Source organism: Vulpes vulpes, chromosome 1, assembly GCF_048418805.1.
Source record: "Vulpes vulpes isolate BD-2025 chromosome 1, VulVul3, whole genome shotgun sequence".
Taxonomy (NCBI): domain Eukaryota; kingdom Metazoa; phylum Chordata; class Mammalia; order Carnivora; family Canidae; genus Vulpes; species Vulpes vulpes.
In genome coordinates, this window is record NC_132780.1 from 141,659,220 (window position 1) to 141,675,511 (window position 16,292).

At 36.3% G+C, this 16,292-nt stretch overlaps 1 protein-coding gene across 1 annotated transcript in view; it reads left to right on the forward strand.

Annotated features, from left to right (window-relative positions):
- Positions 1-16,292, forward strand: part of CDC5L (cell division cycle 5 like) — a 42,741-nt gene that overhangs the window by 23,893 nt on the left and 2,556 nt on the right. Inside the window, exons 12-14 of the mRNA XM_025991004.2 lie at positions 1,216-1,296; positions 1,591-1,833; positions 4,584-4,781. Of these exons, the coding sequence (XP_025846789.1) occupies positions 1,216-1,296; positions 1,591-1,833; positions 4,584-4,781 (522 nt within the window). The remainder of the gene's footprint in view (positions 1-1,215; positions 1,297-1,590; positions 1,834-4,583; positions 4,782-16,292) is intronic.

Sequence of the window (16,292 nt, forward strand, 5' to 3'; positions counted from 1 at the left end):
GGGTATTGCATCTTCTTTATCCATATGCACACATACATACATATATACATAGAAACATACATATGGCACATCTTTATCCATTCATCTATCCATGGACACTTGGGCTGCTTTCATAATTTGGCTATTTTAAATAATGCTGCTCTAAACATAAGGGTGCATGTGTCCTTTGAGTTATATTTGTATTTTTTTGTGTAAATGTCTAGTAGTGTGATTGCTGGATTGTAGGGCAGTTCTATTCATACTGTTTTCCACAGTGGCTGTACCAGTTTGCATTCTTACTAACAGTTCAGAAGGGCTCCTTTTTCTCCACACCCTCACCAACACTGGTTTCTTGTGTTTTTGAGTTTAATCATTCTGACAGGTGTGAGGTGATACCTCATTATAGGTCTTAAAAAAATTTTTTTTTGACTAAGCTCCACTCCTAATGTGGAGCTTGAGCTCCCAGCCTTGAGATCAAGAGTCAGATGCCCTACCAACTGAGCCAGCCAGGTGCCCTTATCTCATTGTAGTTTTGATTTGCATTGCCGTGATGATGAGCGATGTTGTGCTTCTTTTTATGTGTCCGTCTTTTTATGTGTCCAAGGACATGGGGAATGTCCTTGAATTTCCCCATGAATGTCCTCATGGAGAATTTTGTCTGTTAACATCTTCTGCCCATTTTTCTTTCTTTCCATTTTTTAATTGGATCATTTGTTTTTTGGTGTTGAGTTCTTTATATATTTTATCAGATATGTCACTTGCAGATATCTTTTACCATACAGTAGGTTGCCTTTTAGTTTTGTTGATCATTTCCTTCAGTGTGCAAAAGCTTCTAACTTTGATGTTAATTCCCATAGTTTATTTTTATTTCCCTTGCCTCAGACTTACCTAGAAAAATGTTGCTACAGCTGATGTCAGGGACATTACTGCTTGTGTTCTTTTCGAGGATTTTTATTAGGATTCCAGTTTAAACAGAAAAAAATGATTATCTGATGGATGAAGCCATGTAAACTTGGAGAATGCTTTAGTAGCTGTTGGCAGTTCTTAGTTTGTATTGTAATGAGAGAGTGAATAGACTGATTTCTGTTGCTTTATTGTCTTTCTACAAACTTACACAGATTTCTACAGCTTTAGCTCTTGAGCATGCATGTTCTTATAGACTAAAGTTTTCAACTTTATTGAAATGCGGCAAATATTGCATATCTGTAATAATGGATATAAAAATAATTCTTTAAGGCTATACGAGAGGCAGAACGTGTAAAGGAAATGAAACGAATGCACAAAGCTGTCCAGAAAGATCTGCCAAGACCATCAGAAGTAAGTGTTAGAACTTCTGGCTTTGGAAGTTTTAAGTTTCTTCTTTGTGATTGCTGTTTTTATGTCATTCGTAAAGTCTGTAAAACAAAATTTTATCTACTTTCTGGAATGTAGTAAAGCAGTTGCAGATCTAATCTTTAAAATGTTTCACTGGTACAAATAAGACTTTAGAAGGAAAAAAAGAATTTTTTTTGAAAATGTAAAACTGCTATTTAATTCATGCTAGCGCAAGTAAGTAATAGCATCAGTGTTGCAGTGATCTGTTTGTTAATGGTACTTGTTTTAAAATTTTAGGTAAATGAAACTATTCTAAGACCCCTAAATGTAGAACCACCTCTAACAGATTTACAAAAAAGTGAAGAACTAATCAAAAAAGAAATGATTACAATGCTTCATTATGACCTTCTACATCATCCTTATGAACCATCTGGAAATAAAAAAGGGAAAACTGTAGGATTTGGTACTAATAACTCAGAACACATTGCCTATCTGGAACATAACCCTTATGAAAAATTCTCCAAAGAAGAGCTGAAAAAGGTATGATTAAACAGAAATATTTTGGTCTTGATTAAAGTATTGGTTCAGAACTGTGTATCATAGACGAACAGTAGCTTATTTTCTGAGGCTGATATTTATAAACAAATGAATTTGTAATTAGGAGATAGCTGGTCATATGAAGTGTTAGGAGGAAGACATACTTGACCATGCTCCTTTCCCCTTTCTTGATAGAGCTTCTTCAGGTGAACACTAGCTTAGGTGGCAAGGTGTTTTTGTTTTATGGGTATGTGCCTGATGGACAGTTGCTACAATTGCCACTTCCTGTATTCAACTGCTATTTCTGAGTAGAATTGAATACCTTTAATACTTAAACCTCGGGCAGTCCCGTGGCGCAGCAGTTTAATGGCGCCTGCAGCCCGGGATGTGATCCTGGAGACCCGGGATTGAGTCCTACGTCGGGCTCCCTGCGTGGAGCCTGCTTCTCCCTCTGCCTGTGTCTCTGCCTCTCTCTCTCTCTTGCTTTCTCTCTCTCTCTCTCTGTCTCAATAAATAAATAAAACCTTAAAAAAAAAACAACAAAAAAAAAAACCCTTAAACCTCACTTAGATTAATATGGGAAAGCAAGCACATATTCAAAATGTTTCTTTCACCTAGTCAAAGAAAGGAAATACCATTTACTGAATTTATTCCTCTTACTTGATTTCCCACTATTCTTTTGGATAAGGAAATAGAGAAACGTTTTCCTGTAGAAAGTCTCTCCTGCCTCTTCATATGCATTTGATTATTTCTGCTTTGACAGAGCAAACAGCTATGATTGTGAATAGAAATCATTTCTTCCATGGTATGAGGAAATACAGTGGGTGCCATGGTTGGAAGCAGAGTGGTCATTAGCCATTAGTCTTTTTTTCTGTAGTGCTTAGCCTTGAGGGACAGACAGACCCGTTGTTGGAATCTGCTATTACATACTTGGGAGGAAATCCATAAGATACCTTTTCTGTCTTCTCTTGTGCTTTTCTTCTGTCTTATTCTTTCCATTTTCCTTGTTGAGAAGTAATACATGTTTATTAAAAGATTTTGAGAAAATAGAGAAAGGAAAGAGGATTTAGATTTATATTTAAACAGTTTGCCTGTGATTTCTGAGGATCTGAGTTATTCATTTTAGTAAGTGTGACGGGAAACTGACATCTGTTGAGGGCCTCTTGTGGCAAGCACATTTAATCATTGGACTGGGGTTAAGAATTACACTCTGAATTCTGTACTTGAACAGTGTTCTTTTTTCAGAGGGAAAATAGGGGAAGATGGGATCAAGGGGTTTACTGTATTTATGGAAACCAAAATAAGGATCACATTATGATCTGTTGTTGCTTAATAGAAGATTCTGTAGGGGATAGATTCTAATAAAATTTTTGAAAAATACGTAGTGCTTTGGAATTATTTGAAACCATTACAGGCTAGTTTAAATATTCTTTTATATTTTATGTATGTATTTATATTCCTCTCCGTTCCAAAAAGGATTTGAAGCAGCTATTTACTTAGATTCTTTATGGAGAGTTTAAAGATAACTTAGTCATACTCTCTTCTTATAATTATAGGAGCTGATTTTATAAATTTTTATTATGTACAGTTTGGGAATGAAATACCATTTCTCTTATGAAGTGTCAGATTTTTATTAAAGATGTTACAATTGATTTGTTTTCATTATTACCCCTCAGAGATAGTTTTAAAGTGTATTCTTTATCTTCTAGAGACACGATTTTCCATTAAGTCTTTTGTATTTGATTTTAATATACTTTGGTCTGTTTTATTTTCTGATGTACTAGAATGATTGAAAGTTTTCCTTTAAAGCATGAAAAGATAGTTGTCAGTTTTTAGCCATGAAGCAAAGGGCTGGAAAAAGTTTATGTGTTCTACTCATGGAGTCATTGTGTCTGATGTTGGGGTAGCCTCTGTATGTATTTTGTATCACTTAATCCCAGTAACAAAGAGGTTGGTATTATCCTCATTTTACAGATGAGAAATGGGCTCAGAGATGTTCAGCAAATTCAGACAGCTGCCTAAATGGTAAAACTATGATTTGTACTCAGGTCTATCAATTCTATCCCCCTCATTCTTTCATCTTAAACTTTCTTAGTAGTAAGTAAAAGCTGGTCTGTGATCCATTATTTTCCGATCTGTGCCCCATCTCATTCTCTGGCAATGTTGGGGGCATTTCAAATGAGAAAACAGGCATGTATCAAAAGAAATGCCTAGTTCCCCTTCACAATCTTGTGAAGTCTAAAGTGGAGGGAGGCAATTGGTAGAGTGGAAGGAATTAGCCAAGCACAGGTACCATTTGGCTTGGCCCTGATCCTGCCTTGCCTTTCCTAGTGATGTGTTTTTGAACAAGTTGATTAATCTCTCTGAACCTTAGTTTCATCAACTTTAAAATGAGATTAATACCAACTACTTTGTAAGATGGTTGTGGTGTTTGGAGATAATGTAGGTTGAAATGTTTCTGGCGTATAGTAGATACCTGAGAAATGGTTGCTACTTATTACAGTGATTGAAGGCAAAGGATATTTATATTGTTCGGGATACATGGATGCTTGACTTTTCAGATCAATCTGCCCCAGCTTATTGGCTTCTTAATTCATTTTAACTTAGATATTTTCTCCCTTTCCAAGAAAACAACCAGTTAACCCAAACTCCTTCTCTTTACCCAAAGAAAGGAAAAACTAGTTTTTTAAACTTCTCTCTTGATGGCAAGTTATTCTAGTACCTAATCTTACTGAAATTATTACTGTACACAGGCCCAGGATGTTCTGGTACAGGAGATGGAAGTGGTAAAACAAGGTATGAGCCACGGAGAACTCTCAAGTGAAGCTTATAACCAGGTATGGGAAGAATGCTACAGCCAAGTTTTGTATCTTCCTGGGCAGAGCCGCTACACACGGGCCAACCTAGCTAGCAAAAAGGACAGGATCGAGTCACTGGAAAAGAGGCTGGAGGTTGGTATCCTTTTAAAATTCTAATTTAAAGTGTACCTTGATTGAAATAATGAACCGAATAATACCATTGGAGACAATTTCAGAAGAGTAGACCTGAGGTGATTATTGCTTTTGCAATTCTTTTTTTTTTTTCCTTTTTTTATTTTATTTTATTTTTTTTTATTTATTATTATTTTTTTTCCTTTTTTTTAAAAGTCTGTTTGTTTGTTTTAGTAATCTACACTCAATGTGGAGCTTGAACTCACCACCTTGAGACCAAGAGTTGCATGCTCTTCTGACTGAGCCAGCCAGGTGCTCCTTGCTTTTGCAATTCTTGAGAGAAAACTGCACTGAAGTGTTTTATCTTCTTTGACTTTTTCAGAATTGCTGATAAATGGGCAATTTACGATAAAGAGTGCCCTCCAGGTGATCACAGGTCAAACAGAACCTTTTAAATGTGGGAGCAGGAGACAAGAAGTTAACACTAGTCACACAGAACAATGTTTATCAATGCTGAAGTAGCTTGTTTTCTCTAAGGAGGGAGCTCAGTGGTACCAAGAAAATTTTATAGCCAAGGGAGCCCATTTATAAAACTTTGTTTTACTCTCTGTTCATCCTCTGATTCTTTCGAGTTTGTTGCAGAGAGAGCACCAAGCTGGATTATCTTAGACAGTGGCTTCTGTGATTTTTTTCACATCCTAGGAAATGTTGAAATGTACGAGATGGGAGTTTCTTAGTGTATGGTTTCGTAATATGGTCTTTGTGTTTTGAATTCCAGAATCTGTGTAGGCAATTTTCCAATGGCATGTAAATTGTGGTTCATGGACCACTAGGCTGCCTTGTGGATTCTTAATGGTGGCCTTCAGGGATGTTTCTGAGGCCAGGATGGGATGGGGAAGCAAGGGATGCTATAGGCAATCACATGCAGAAATGGCCTCAATTTCCTCCTAAGTAGTTCCTAATTTCTTTTTACAGAAAGCGTTGGAAAATATTTTTACTTAGAGTTAAAATAAAAAAATGATAATATCACTTGGGGTGGTTGGTGGTGTTGTGGGGGCTAGGAAAATGAACAAAAAATAATAGCATTCTTTTAATATGAAATTATTCTAATTCTTAATTTTACCCTTAAGACCACATGTATAGGCACCTAATGGTTAACACTTGTGAGCCTCTTTGTTCATTTAGTGGTAATGAGTTTCTCTTTGAAGTAATTCTCATCTTGGTTGAAATCTTTGCAATCCAAGTAATGCTAGTTACTCAGTTGTATTACTAGCTTCCAGCAGGGTGTGCTGTTGTGCTGTGTTTTTAATTCACGATTTAAAGTCTGGGAAAGGAGAACATCAGTGGTCACATTTAAAGTTATATTTTCTGTTGTATAGGCTTTGTTTCTTATTTATAAATGGTAGTTAGCAGTGTAATCCTGATCTAAAGTCACATCATAATTGATTAGAAAGCTGTTTGGAAAGCTTCCTTGTAACATTTATATACAAATACTTTGGTCTCTCACTCAGTTTGAAAAGCTTCTCATTTGAGGTGGGTAAACTTTTTCTGCCTCAAGTGGTAAGGACATTTTGTGCTCTTTAAGATCTAAAAAAAGTTTTTTTCCCTAAATCTCATTTACTTTGTTGAGGCACTAACTTTCATGACAGCAAATAAATGTGTCACAAAGTGAGTGGTGCCATAAAGTACAGTAATTTTTATTTTTATGTTGAATTGGTCTTGTGAGTTTTGAAGGGAAAAATACAGAAAGAACCGCTGCTGTTCTTTTGGAGATTTATTTGGGTCGTTTATGAGCAACCATTAAAAACATGTGGTTCTCTTTGTTCAGTTCAGTACCAAGAACTGAAATCTTCCGTTGAACTATTTTTGTTGAAGGATTGGTGATTTTGGAAGAATATTCATAAAACAGTCTGAAGTAATTTTTCTTTTCTTGACTTCTGGATAACTTACTTTATTGTTTACCCAGCTAGTTACTTTTAAAGAATATGTAATCAAATCCTTTAATTTAGTAAACTACACTTATTTCAAATGAAAGTTCATTAAATCTTTAAAAAGAAGAAAAGAGACTCAAAAACCCAAATAAACAAATCCCCCATTTTATTTGTATCCATCCCTAATTCAGAACTAGATTTGTGTTAGCTTATTTTAGTTTTTGAAGACACAATTCTACTGGTTTGAAATACATAAATATTTTATTTCAATTGTGGTAATTCTTTCATCATTTCAGTTGATTGCTAAATTATAAACATTATTCAAAGTTTGTTGTGGGGAAGGAACTCCAGTCGTATTATATAAACTGAATGCTATACTTAAATTATTCTTTCCACTCTTAGGTTCAGGGAGATATGCTTTTCTGTGCAAGCACAATACACCATGGCTGCCAGTGTGTTTGATTTTTGCTGTCATGAACTTTGGAACAGTGAATCTAAATTATGGCCCTATCACAGTGTATCAAGCAAGATGAAATCCAGCTTTGTCGTGGTTGGTGTCTCCTAAATGGATTAAAAAATATGCCCTGAGGTTTATATTGGAGCTGGTCTTTGAGCCATTACTCATTAGTATTTGAAACGTAGAACTTAAATGAAAACCCTTAAGATATTCATTTAAAACTAATAGAACCATCTCAGATTTTATGTAGAATGTGGTGCATGGTATAAGGAGTCTGTTAAATGCATAGAATCAGAATGTAGTCACAGGTTAGAAGTAAGCAGGAAAGACTTCAGAATTGTAACCAAGGTCATGTATTTTATTCTGCTTTGGAGGCAGAATTAATTTTAGAATCCTGTCAGATTTTTTTGTGTAAAGGCGGCAGCAGCAGCAAACAGAAATGATAGCTAATATCAGGAAAGGAAAAGTTTTAGAAAGCATAGCATACTGAGGCCATTTAAATATGGTATTTAAATAGCTTCTGAGTGTATTGTAGGTGTATGGTAGGAGAGTAGAATGATTGCTATTTGTAGTGATGCCCCAGATTTAAAAAATAAAACATTTAATTTCTGTTTAGTGTCATCTCTTTCCTTTTGTTTGTTTTAAAGAGCGATGGCTAAAACAGTAGGAAAATTTTTATTAGATGGTAAAAAATAAAACGGTTTTAGTATTTGATGTAATCATATGTTTAGTGAGTATTAGTGAGCATCTGCTATGTGCCAGCCCTTGCTCCAAGCCCCTGGGAATATAGTAGGAACAAAGCAGACAAGCTCTGTGCTCTTGTGGACTTCAGTTATCTGGAAAATGCTTCATGCGGAGAACCTCATTTTTTGATGATGCCAGATAAATGAGTCATTACTGTATTTGGGAAGTGCAAATAGAATTTGAAGTGTTCTAATTTGTTTCCACTTTAAGTGGAAATAGGAAATTGTCTGAAGACATAATTATTTTGAGTGAAATAATTTCCAGTAGGTGCAAAAGTGAAATAAGAAGTCTGAATTTAGGCCTGCTATTAAATTTAATAGTATTTGAAATAGTATCTAAACTGCCGTGTTGAGGAAGTTTGGCTGAAAAGTAGATTTTGTCATGTTAGCTATAAAAATGGAAAGGCTTTCCTTAGAGGTGGAAACTAGGTCCAGAGGTAATACTTCTCCCTGTATTTTACTGGCACAGTCAACTTAGTCAAGAAATATTATGTAACCATCAGCTTCTTGGAAATAAAGTAACTTAGAGAACACAGATAACACATTTAAAATCTTTCTCAGTGTATTTCTAGAACTCTTATGAGGACTCCTGACTGAATGGTTATATTTCAGCAAAATTGGCACAGTGGATCATATTTTCTCAGTTATTTTCGTTAAAAAGTCAGATATTTTTACATAGGAAAAAATTCCTCTTAATACTTGGAAGAGTGAAAGCTTCCGGTGCAGATTGAGTTGTTGGGCTAACCTGGGGTGACGGCCTGTGTGTTGTAGTCACTCGGCAGGTTTCATGCTACCTCATCAGAGGTGTGTGGGGGAGGGGCAGCGCAGGGCATAGGAGAGAAGTTTCTAATACTCTGAAATGCTCCCTTTCTCAAGTTCTGCTCTTTCCTTTGACCCTTAAAGGCATCGACAGAGCTCTTGGTTCTTTCAAGAACTCTAGAGCTGGATCAGAGATTTCCTTGGTACAGTTGTGTTGCTTCTGTTAGGCCTCAACATTGAGTTGACTTTATCTCATGTGACATTTCCTAACTCATGCAGTTGTCAAGTGCTCTTGGTATTCTGCTATGTTGGTCCATTACTGTTCTTGAAAAGGATTTTGGTGAGGTTTTGCCTCACTGCTTAGCTTTCTTTATCGGGATGCAGCTTGGTAGTTGCTAACTTGGGTTGATGCTAGTAGCAATAATCACTTGGACCTGCAGCTCATCAGTATGGAGAAGGTTCACTGATAGAACTTAATACCAGTGAGTAGCATAGAGATTAAAGGAAGGGCACTCATGGACTCTTGTTGTTCGCAAACATTTCGGTGGTTGAACCACATCGTTACTACTATAGGATCATATTGCTAAATGATGGACTAGGAAGTGGAGCTGCCATCAACTCTGTATTTATTTTGGGTATCCTTAAACCTGTTTTTCCAGTAGTATAAAGTTATATTCTGGGCCCCCAAGCAAGAGTTTCACTGAGGGATGCTCTTAATGTTTCTGAACCTCACTGTAACAGGCTTTAACTGAAGACAGTATTGGAGACCCAGGATAATGTGTTTATTTTGGAATTACTTAAGCTTAGTAACCTTAACAAACTTAGTGAGTTTGAAAGTAACAATTACACTTTTATAAGTCCCATACAGCCCCCTTTTGTAATGACCCGAGGAAACACTTATGGTTCCACTGATTCATCTCCTGGGGACCATCAGTTTTCCATTGGTCTCTGGCCAGTCTTTTTTAGACAGTTTCTCTTCTATGCATTTAAGAAATAACATTTGTAGGCGTTTTTCTAAAAATAATACCTGTACTTTGTAGAAAATTTAAGAAGATATTAAAAAACAATTTAAAAAGAAGCCTACCATCCAGACATAATTGCCTTAAACATTTTGAGGGGTGTGTATGTATATATGTATATATTTATATATATGTGTGTGTGTGTATTTGTATATATATCACTACATATAGAAAAAATTACCAGATGCATCCACGCGTGGAGGAAAGGAGGAAGGTATTTAGAACTGGATTGGAATCACCGTATACTACTTTGTTAACTTAATGGTATATTATTACAAATAACATTTTAAAAAAAGCCTGATCACTTGCTCTCTTCTATAAAGTTGTGGCAAAGAACAGCTTTGGTGAAATCCTCAGGTAATTATATACTAGTTATATTCTGCTCAGCTTCTTAAAAAGTTGTTAAATAACCTTTTCTTCCCTGTAAAATTTTTCTGAGAGATGTTTGTTTTCTTATAATTTTATAGCTTATTAAGAATAAAAGAATTAGGAATTTAAAAGTATAAGCTGGGGAAAGTCAAAGCTTTTCTCAAGTATCAAATTCTTGTAGGCTAATGTCTCAATCAAGGAAAGAATGATGGGCAGATCCATTAATTAAGATCTTGTTTATGGGTGTCTAGAATAACTTGTTTTTCAGGGAACTGTCTGATGGCATTAAGCCATTTAGACCCACAGCTTGAATTTCTTCAGGCATGTTTGCATTGCAGGGGCTGAGGCAAGACAGATGTTCAGTAGTGGTTTATTAGTAGTGGTGTGGCCTAATGTGTTGAACTTTCAATTAGGACACACTCCGGAGCTTCTTCACTTAGTGGCTGTGTGGCCCAGGGCCAGTTACTTAACCTCGCTGAGCCTCTAAGTTGCTTACCTGTGATATTTGGGCAGGTAATTGTTTTTATCACCCGGAAGTGAGAGTTTGAGATACTGTTAAGATTAAATGAGATATGGTGTGCCTAGCAATTAGCAAGTTTTTGTGAATGGAAATTCTCCCATGTCTCTTCAGGTGTGTTATCACCCTTAGTGTTACCTAAATTGGATTAAACTTGGTTTGATACTTTCAGGTATCAAGAAGTAACTGTTAACTTGCACAACAGGGTGGCTGAGATTTTGTTCTGTAAATTTTGGTGATTGTCTGAAATTTGAGACATGGGATGATTTTCGCAGAGAGGTTGAGTAAGGCTACGGCTCAGAATTTTAATGTAATTGTGGATTTTAATTTAACATTTGATATATATACGTCTTGGTGTGTTGAAATTGTTGATATACTTGTAACTTTTGATGTCTCTTATATTTCATTGTATTGTTTCATGGTTTGTGGTATACAGTCTTAACAAAATAGTGTCTCCAGTAGATACTGAATTTGAATTTTATAGAACCTTTTATTCTGGGAGTTTTCAAATATACCCTAATATGGATTAGTATTAATGAGTCCTCAAGTGTTATCATCCAGCTAGGAGTATCAGCTCACAGCCACTTTGTTTCCCATGTTATTCTCCCTTTCCCATTATTTTGAAGCAAATTCCAAACATTGTGTTATAAGACTGAGTTATGGTACAGTACATGAAATTTGTCAGTTTGGTGTCCCTATGCATTTATATGTGGATACAATTTTATTCATTCCCCCCCCTTTTTAAATTTTATTCATTCATTCATTCATGAGAGATAGAGAGAGGCAGAGACATAGGCAGAAACACAGGCACAGGCTTCCATGCAGGGAGCCCGATGCGGGACTCGATCCCAGGACTCTAGGATCATGCCCTGGGCCGAAGGCAGGCGCCAAACCACTGAGCCACCCAGGGGATCTCCTCATCTCCCCTTTTGAATTGAATTTTACTCTTTCATTTTGGATGTAGTCAGCTTTACATCAAGTGTTCTACTTGAATTTTCTCTTGTTTATAGTTTTCTAATAGTGAGTTTTATTCAAGATTATTAGAAATTTTGTGCTGATGTAAATTTAAAGCATAAGCTTCCATTATAACCATATTTGGTAGGTTTGGTGACAAATGAACAAAGTATTTAAGAAGAATTTGAAGTGCATTTCTGAGTACAGATAAGAATTTGAAAAAAAAACTTTTGAGAACTTTTTGGAACTCAGCACTAACATACCAACCAAGCTCCTTAAGCCAGTATTGTTTTGTTCAAAATAAGTTGTCCTTCAGGAAGGGCAATTGCTAATACTTAATTTTTTTAAAAAAGTCTTAGAAATATGAATTTGGTTAAGTCACAGTCTCTTTTCTCTTGATTTTTTTTTTTTTTTTTTTTGTATTTTAAACAATAAGGTCTTATACCTTGTTGGACTTTAATGTTTCTGTGGTATATAAGTGTGAGGTGGTGAAGTTGGACTAATTTAAGGCAGTTCTGTTCCATGAATGCATGTGCATTTCATGTTTGAGGTTTCTTGGCTAGAAAAAAGCCAGACCTTAAAGATTAGCATTTATTTCTCCCCCCTCAAGTGCATTGAGCAGGCGAAGGTTGAACATTTTACATAGTGTACAAATCATCGTCTTTTATTTTTTAATGATCAGATGGCAGTTGTAAGGTAACTGAGCTTAAATTGAATGTTAAAAGCTGCATTAAAATTCCTTATACTTTTAGTGACTAAATTTACATAGTTATTTGACTAAATTAATTTTTTTGCCTGTGCCTAATTATTTTTGTATAATTTATTTCCATATTTGCTTGGAATCTTAGTATAATATTTGAGCCAGAAGATTTTGCATAAAGCTTGAGCTGAATTAAATAAAATTATTGGCATGAAATGGTAGCTAGCAACTTTGCAGTTTTAAAATCTTTGATAGTTTGAGAAGCATAAATGACTCAACTGTATGAGATGAGGTACTCCCCAGTTACAAGGTACCAGTCATTCTAAATGTGCCTTGATGACTGAGTAATAAACATTTTCAGAACATAAGTATAATGCTGTTGTACCAAATTGGAAATTGAATATCCATGGAGTACAGTGCATATAGCTAATTGAATTATCTTAACCAATGAAAATGAAAATTTGTATGTCTGTTTTTTAAAATGTGCTATGTATAGGGGCACCTATGTCCACTTTTCAATTTGACCTAAGGAAGCACTACTAGGTTGAGTGTGCCTAAGTGTTTGAGAAGCCTAAAGTCATTAAGATAAAACCTAACATCAAAAAATCGGAAGCCAAGTAACTTGTGCAGAAGGAATACACAGAAAACTTGGGGTGGTTTGGTTAGAGTATAATTAGGGGAGGGTGTGCATAAGGTAGATTTTTCTGGTTTTCAGAAATTATAATTTTCTTGATGTGCTATTTCAATTTAGCTCATTCAGTTAAGTACCGACTCTTGATTTCAGGTCAGGTCATGATCTCAGGGTGGTGAGAGGGAGTGCTCAGCAAGGGAGTCTGCTTGAGATTCTCTCCCTCTTCCATGTCCCCTCCCCTCTCACACTTGCTTGCTCTCAAAAAAAGTGTGCTATGTATATTAATTTGAAATTCCGTGCTGTTAATGTTCAGGGTTTTGGAATGTTTGTTTGAATCCACATATTAGAGGTCTTACTTAGCACATGCTGGATTATAAGGAACTGAGTGCAGCTCATTGATTCAGTTCACTTATTATTGGGAGTGAGGACTTTTTGGTGGGTCTAGGTCAGAGAAAACAGTTGATACCTAGCTTCTGTAATAACAGTGGTTGAAACTGGATTCTTCATCATGATTGCCTAGTAGAATCATCTAGGGGCTTTAAAAAATACCAAGGTCCGCTATTTAAAGGGCCTTTGGGTTTAGGTTATTGGTACTGGTAGATTCTAAAAGCTTTACAGGTAATTCTAAAGTTTAGCTGGGGTTGAAAACCACTGGCTTGAGAAGACATGTTCCAGTACTCATTACTTGGTATGGTTGTCCTCAAGAGGCAAAACTCTTTTAAAAGAAGGAATGAAAAAAAAAAAAAATAAAAGAAGGAATAGCTGTTTTTCCTTGCTTTATTTCCAGGAAGGATTCTGGGTCATTTTTTATTAAAGTTGGAATTAAAAGTTTTAAAGCCACATCATTAGCCCCTTGGTCCATTAGAGAGGGGAGAACAAAATGGTTAAACTGTTAGTATGTATAACATAATTGTAATCAGAACTGAAATTTGTTAGATGCTTCCTCTGTGCTAATCACTGGGAGGCTAAGGGCTTTTACATTTATTATCTTATTTAAGTCCCATGATAACTTTTAGCAGTGATTGTCATTTTACTCTTGGGGAAAGGGAGGCAGGTTAAATAACTTGTATCAACTGAGAACAGCAGGGTGGCAGTGCTGGGTGGCAAGACTGACTCACTGCTCCACTCTAATTGCTGCAGGACTTCGCACAGTGTCTCCTTCAAAGACATATCATTGCCATAGAACTTACTTTGATTTGTTATCTATTAGAGGAAAATGGCTCTTTTATAAAGGATATTATTTATTCATGGATTTATTCTTCAAATGAATTGCAGATGAATACAAGCTTACTAACTTTTATAAAATGATTTTAAAGGGGCTTTATTTAAATTAATTTTGGATCCATCTCACATTTTTAAGGCAAGGCATATACATGCAACATGTTCCTTCTTTCCCTCCTCCACAGGCTTATTTGACTTTGACTTTTAATGAACTAAGCTGGAGATGGATATATATATATATATATGAAGTGTTACTTTTCCAGTAGATGTGTGCAGTTAACCCTTGAACATCACAGGGGTTAGACGCACTGACCCTGCATTCAGTTAAAAACTTGCGTATGACTTGGCTCCCCCAAACCTTACCTATTAATGGCCTACTGGGCCATTGACTGGGAAACCTTGCTGACAACATGAACACTCAGTTTACACAGATTCTCTGTTGTATATGTATTACATACTATATTCTTACATTAAGCTAGAAAAAAGAAATGTTCTTTAAAGCATAAGGAAGAGAAAATACATTTACAGTATTGTACTGTAAAAAATCCGTGTAAGTGGACCTGTGCAGTTCAAACCTGTGTTGGGTCAACACAGGGGTCAGGGGTCAACTATACTTTATATTTTGAGGAACATTAAATTTTTTTTTTTTTTTTAGATTTATTTATTCATGAGAGACACACAGAGAGAGGCAGAGACACAGGCAGAGGGAGAAGCAGGCTCCATGCAGGGAGCCTGACGTGGGACTCAGTCCCGGGTCTCCAGGATCAGGTCCTGGGCTGAAGGTGGCGCTAAACCATTGAGTCACCTGGGCTGCCCTTTTTGGTGTTCTTAACATATTTTAACCATAAAGCATTGTGATTGACGTTTATTTTAAATCAGAAGTTATACATTGAAGTGGATGTTTCAAAGTTCTTTACTTATTTGAAAGATTTAAAAATTTAAAAAAAACTTTAAATTTTTAAAAAATTCATGTGAGAGAGCAAGAAAGCACAGGTAGAGGGAGTCACAGAGGGAGAGGGAGAGAAGCAGACTCCCTGCTGAGCAGGGAGTCCAACTCAGGGCTCGATCCCAGGACTTCAGGAACATGACCTGAGCCAAAGGCAGACAGTCATCTGAGCCACTCATGTGCCCTCAAAGTTGTTACTGTGGAAAGCTGTATTATTTGTTTTCATGATTATATTATTCCTAAATTATTTTATTTAATTTAATTTTTTAAAAGATTTTATTTAGCCAGAGATGCCTAGGTGGCTCAGTGGTTGAGCGTCTGTCTGCCTTAGGCTCAGGGTGTGATTCTGGGGTACTGGGTTCGAGAACCACATCGGGCTCCTTGCATGGAGCCTGCGTCTCCCTCTGCCTGTGTCTCTGCCTCTCTTTCTGTGTGTCTCATGAATAAATACATAAAATCTTAAAAAATTTTAAAAATGTATCCATTAGAGAGAGAGAAAATGAGCAGGGAGGAGGGGCAGAGGGAGAGGGTGAAGCAGACTCCCTGCTGAGCAAGGAGCCCCATGTGAGGCTCCATCCCAGGACTCCAGGGTTATGGCCTAAGCTAAAGACAGATGCCCAACTGCCTGAGCTACCCAGGTGCCCCCGTTCCTAAATTAAAGAAAAAAAATCTTATGTAACGTTTTTCCTATCAATTATTTTACATTTGACTGTATTTTTCCATAGTACCATTTCTGGTACCTCTACATTTAATATCTTAGAAAAAAAGGGTATGTGTATTGTCATGCTGTCTTCCTCATTTATAGTTATGCTAGTAGGAATTATGGATTATCATTTGGGTGTACATTATCTTCAAACTAGTGTTGGAGTCACTTGATGGAATCAGTTTGCATGGGGGTGGGTTGGTGAGAGAATGGAGAGAGAGGAAGTAAGTTGTGGGAGGGAGAGAGGAAAGAACAGACACGCCTAAGAAATTAATGCAGATTTAATTTTTTTGTGGCTCTGACCACGTAATTTTTTAAGCATTGTATGTTGAAAATATGCATTTGCAGATTACTTTAAAATACAAAGTGATTATATTGTGGAATGCAGAATATACATCTAGAGTGGGTGTTATGTGACTGTGATTCTACATTACACACCTGTTCCCTTCTTGGCCCCCTCTCCTTGGACTCTCTCAACTGGGGCATTCTCTGCCCTGCATGAGCTCTAGAATTTTGTTGATATCTTGCTTTTGTTAATGTCCTTCTTCTCTTTTGTGGAGTTTGAATTCTTTTCCCCTAATT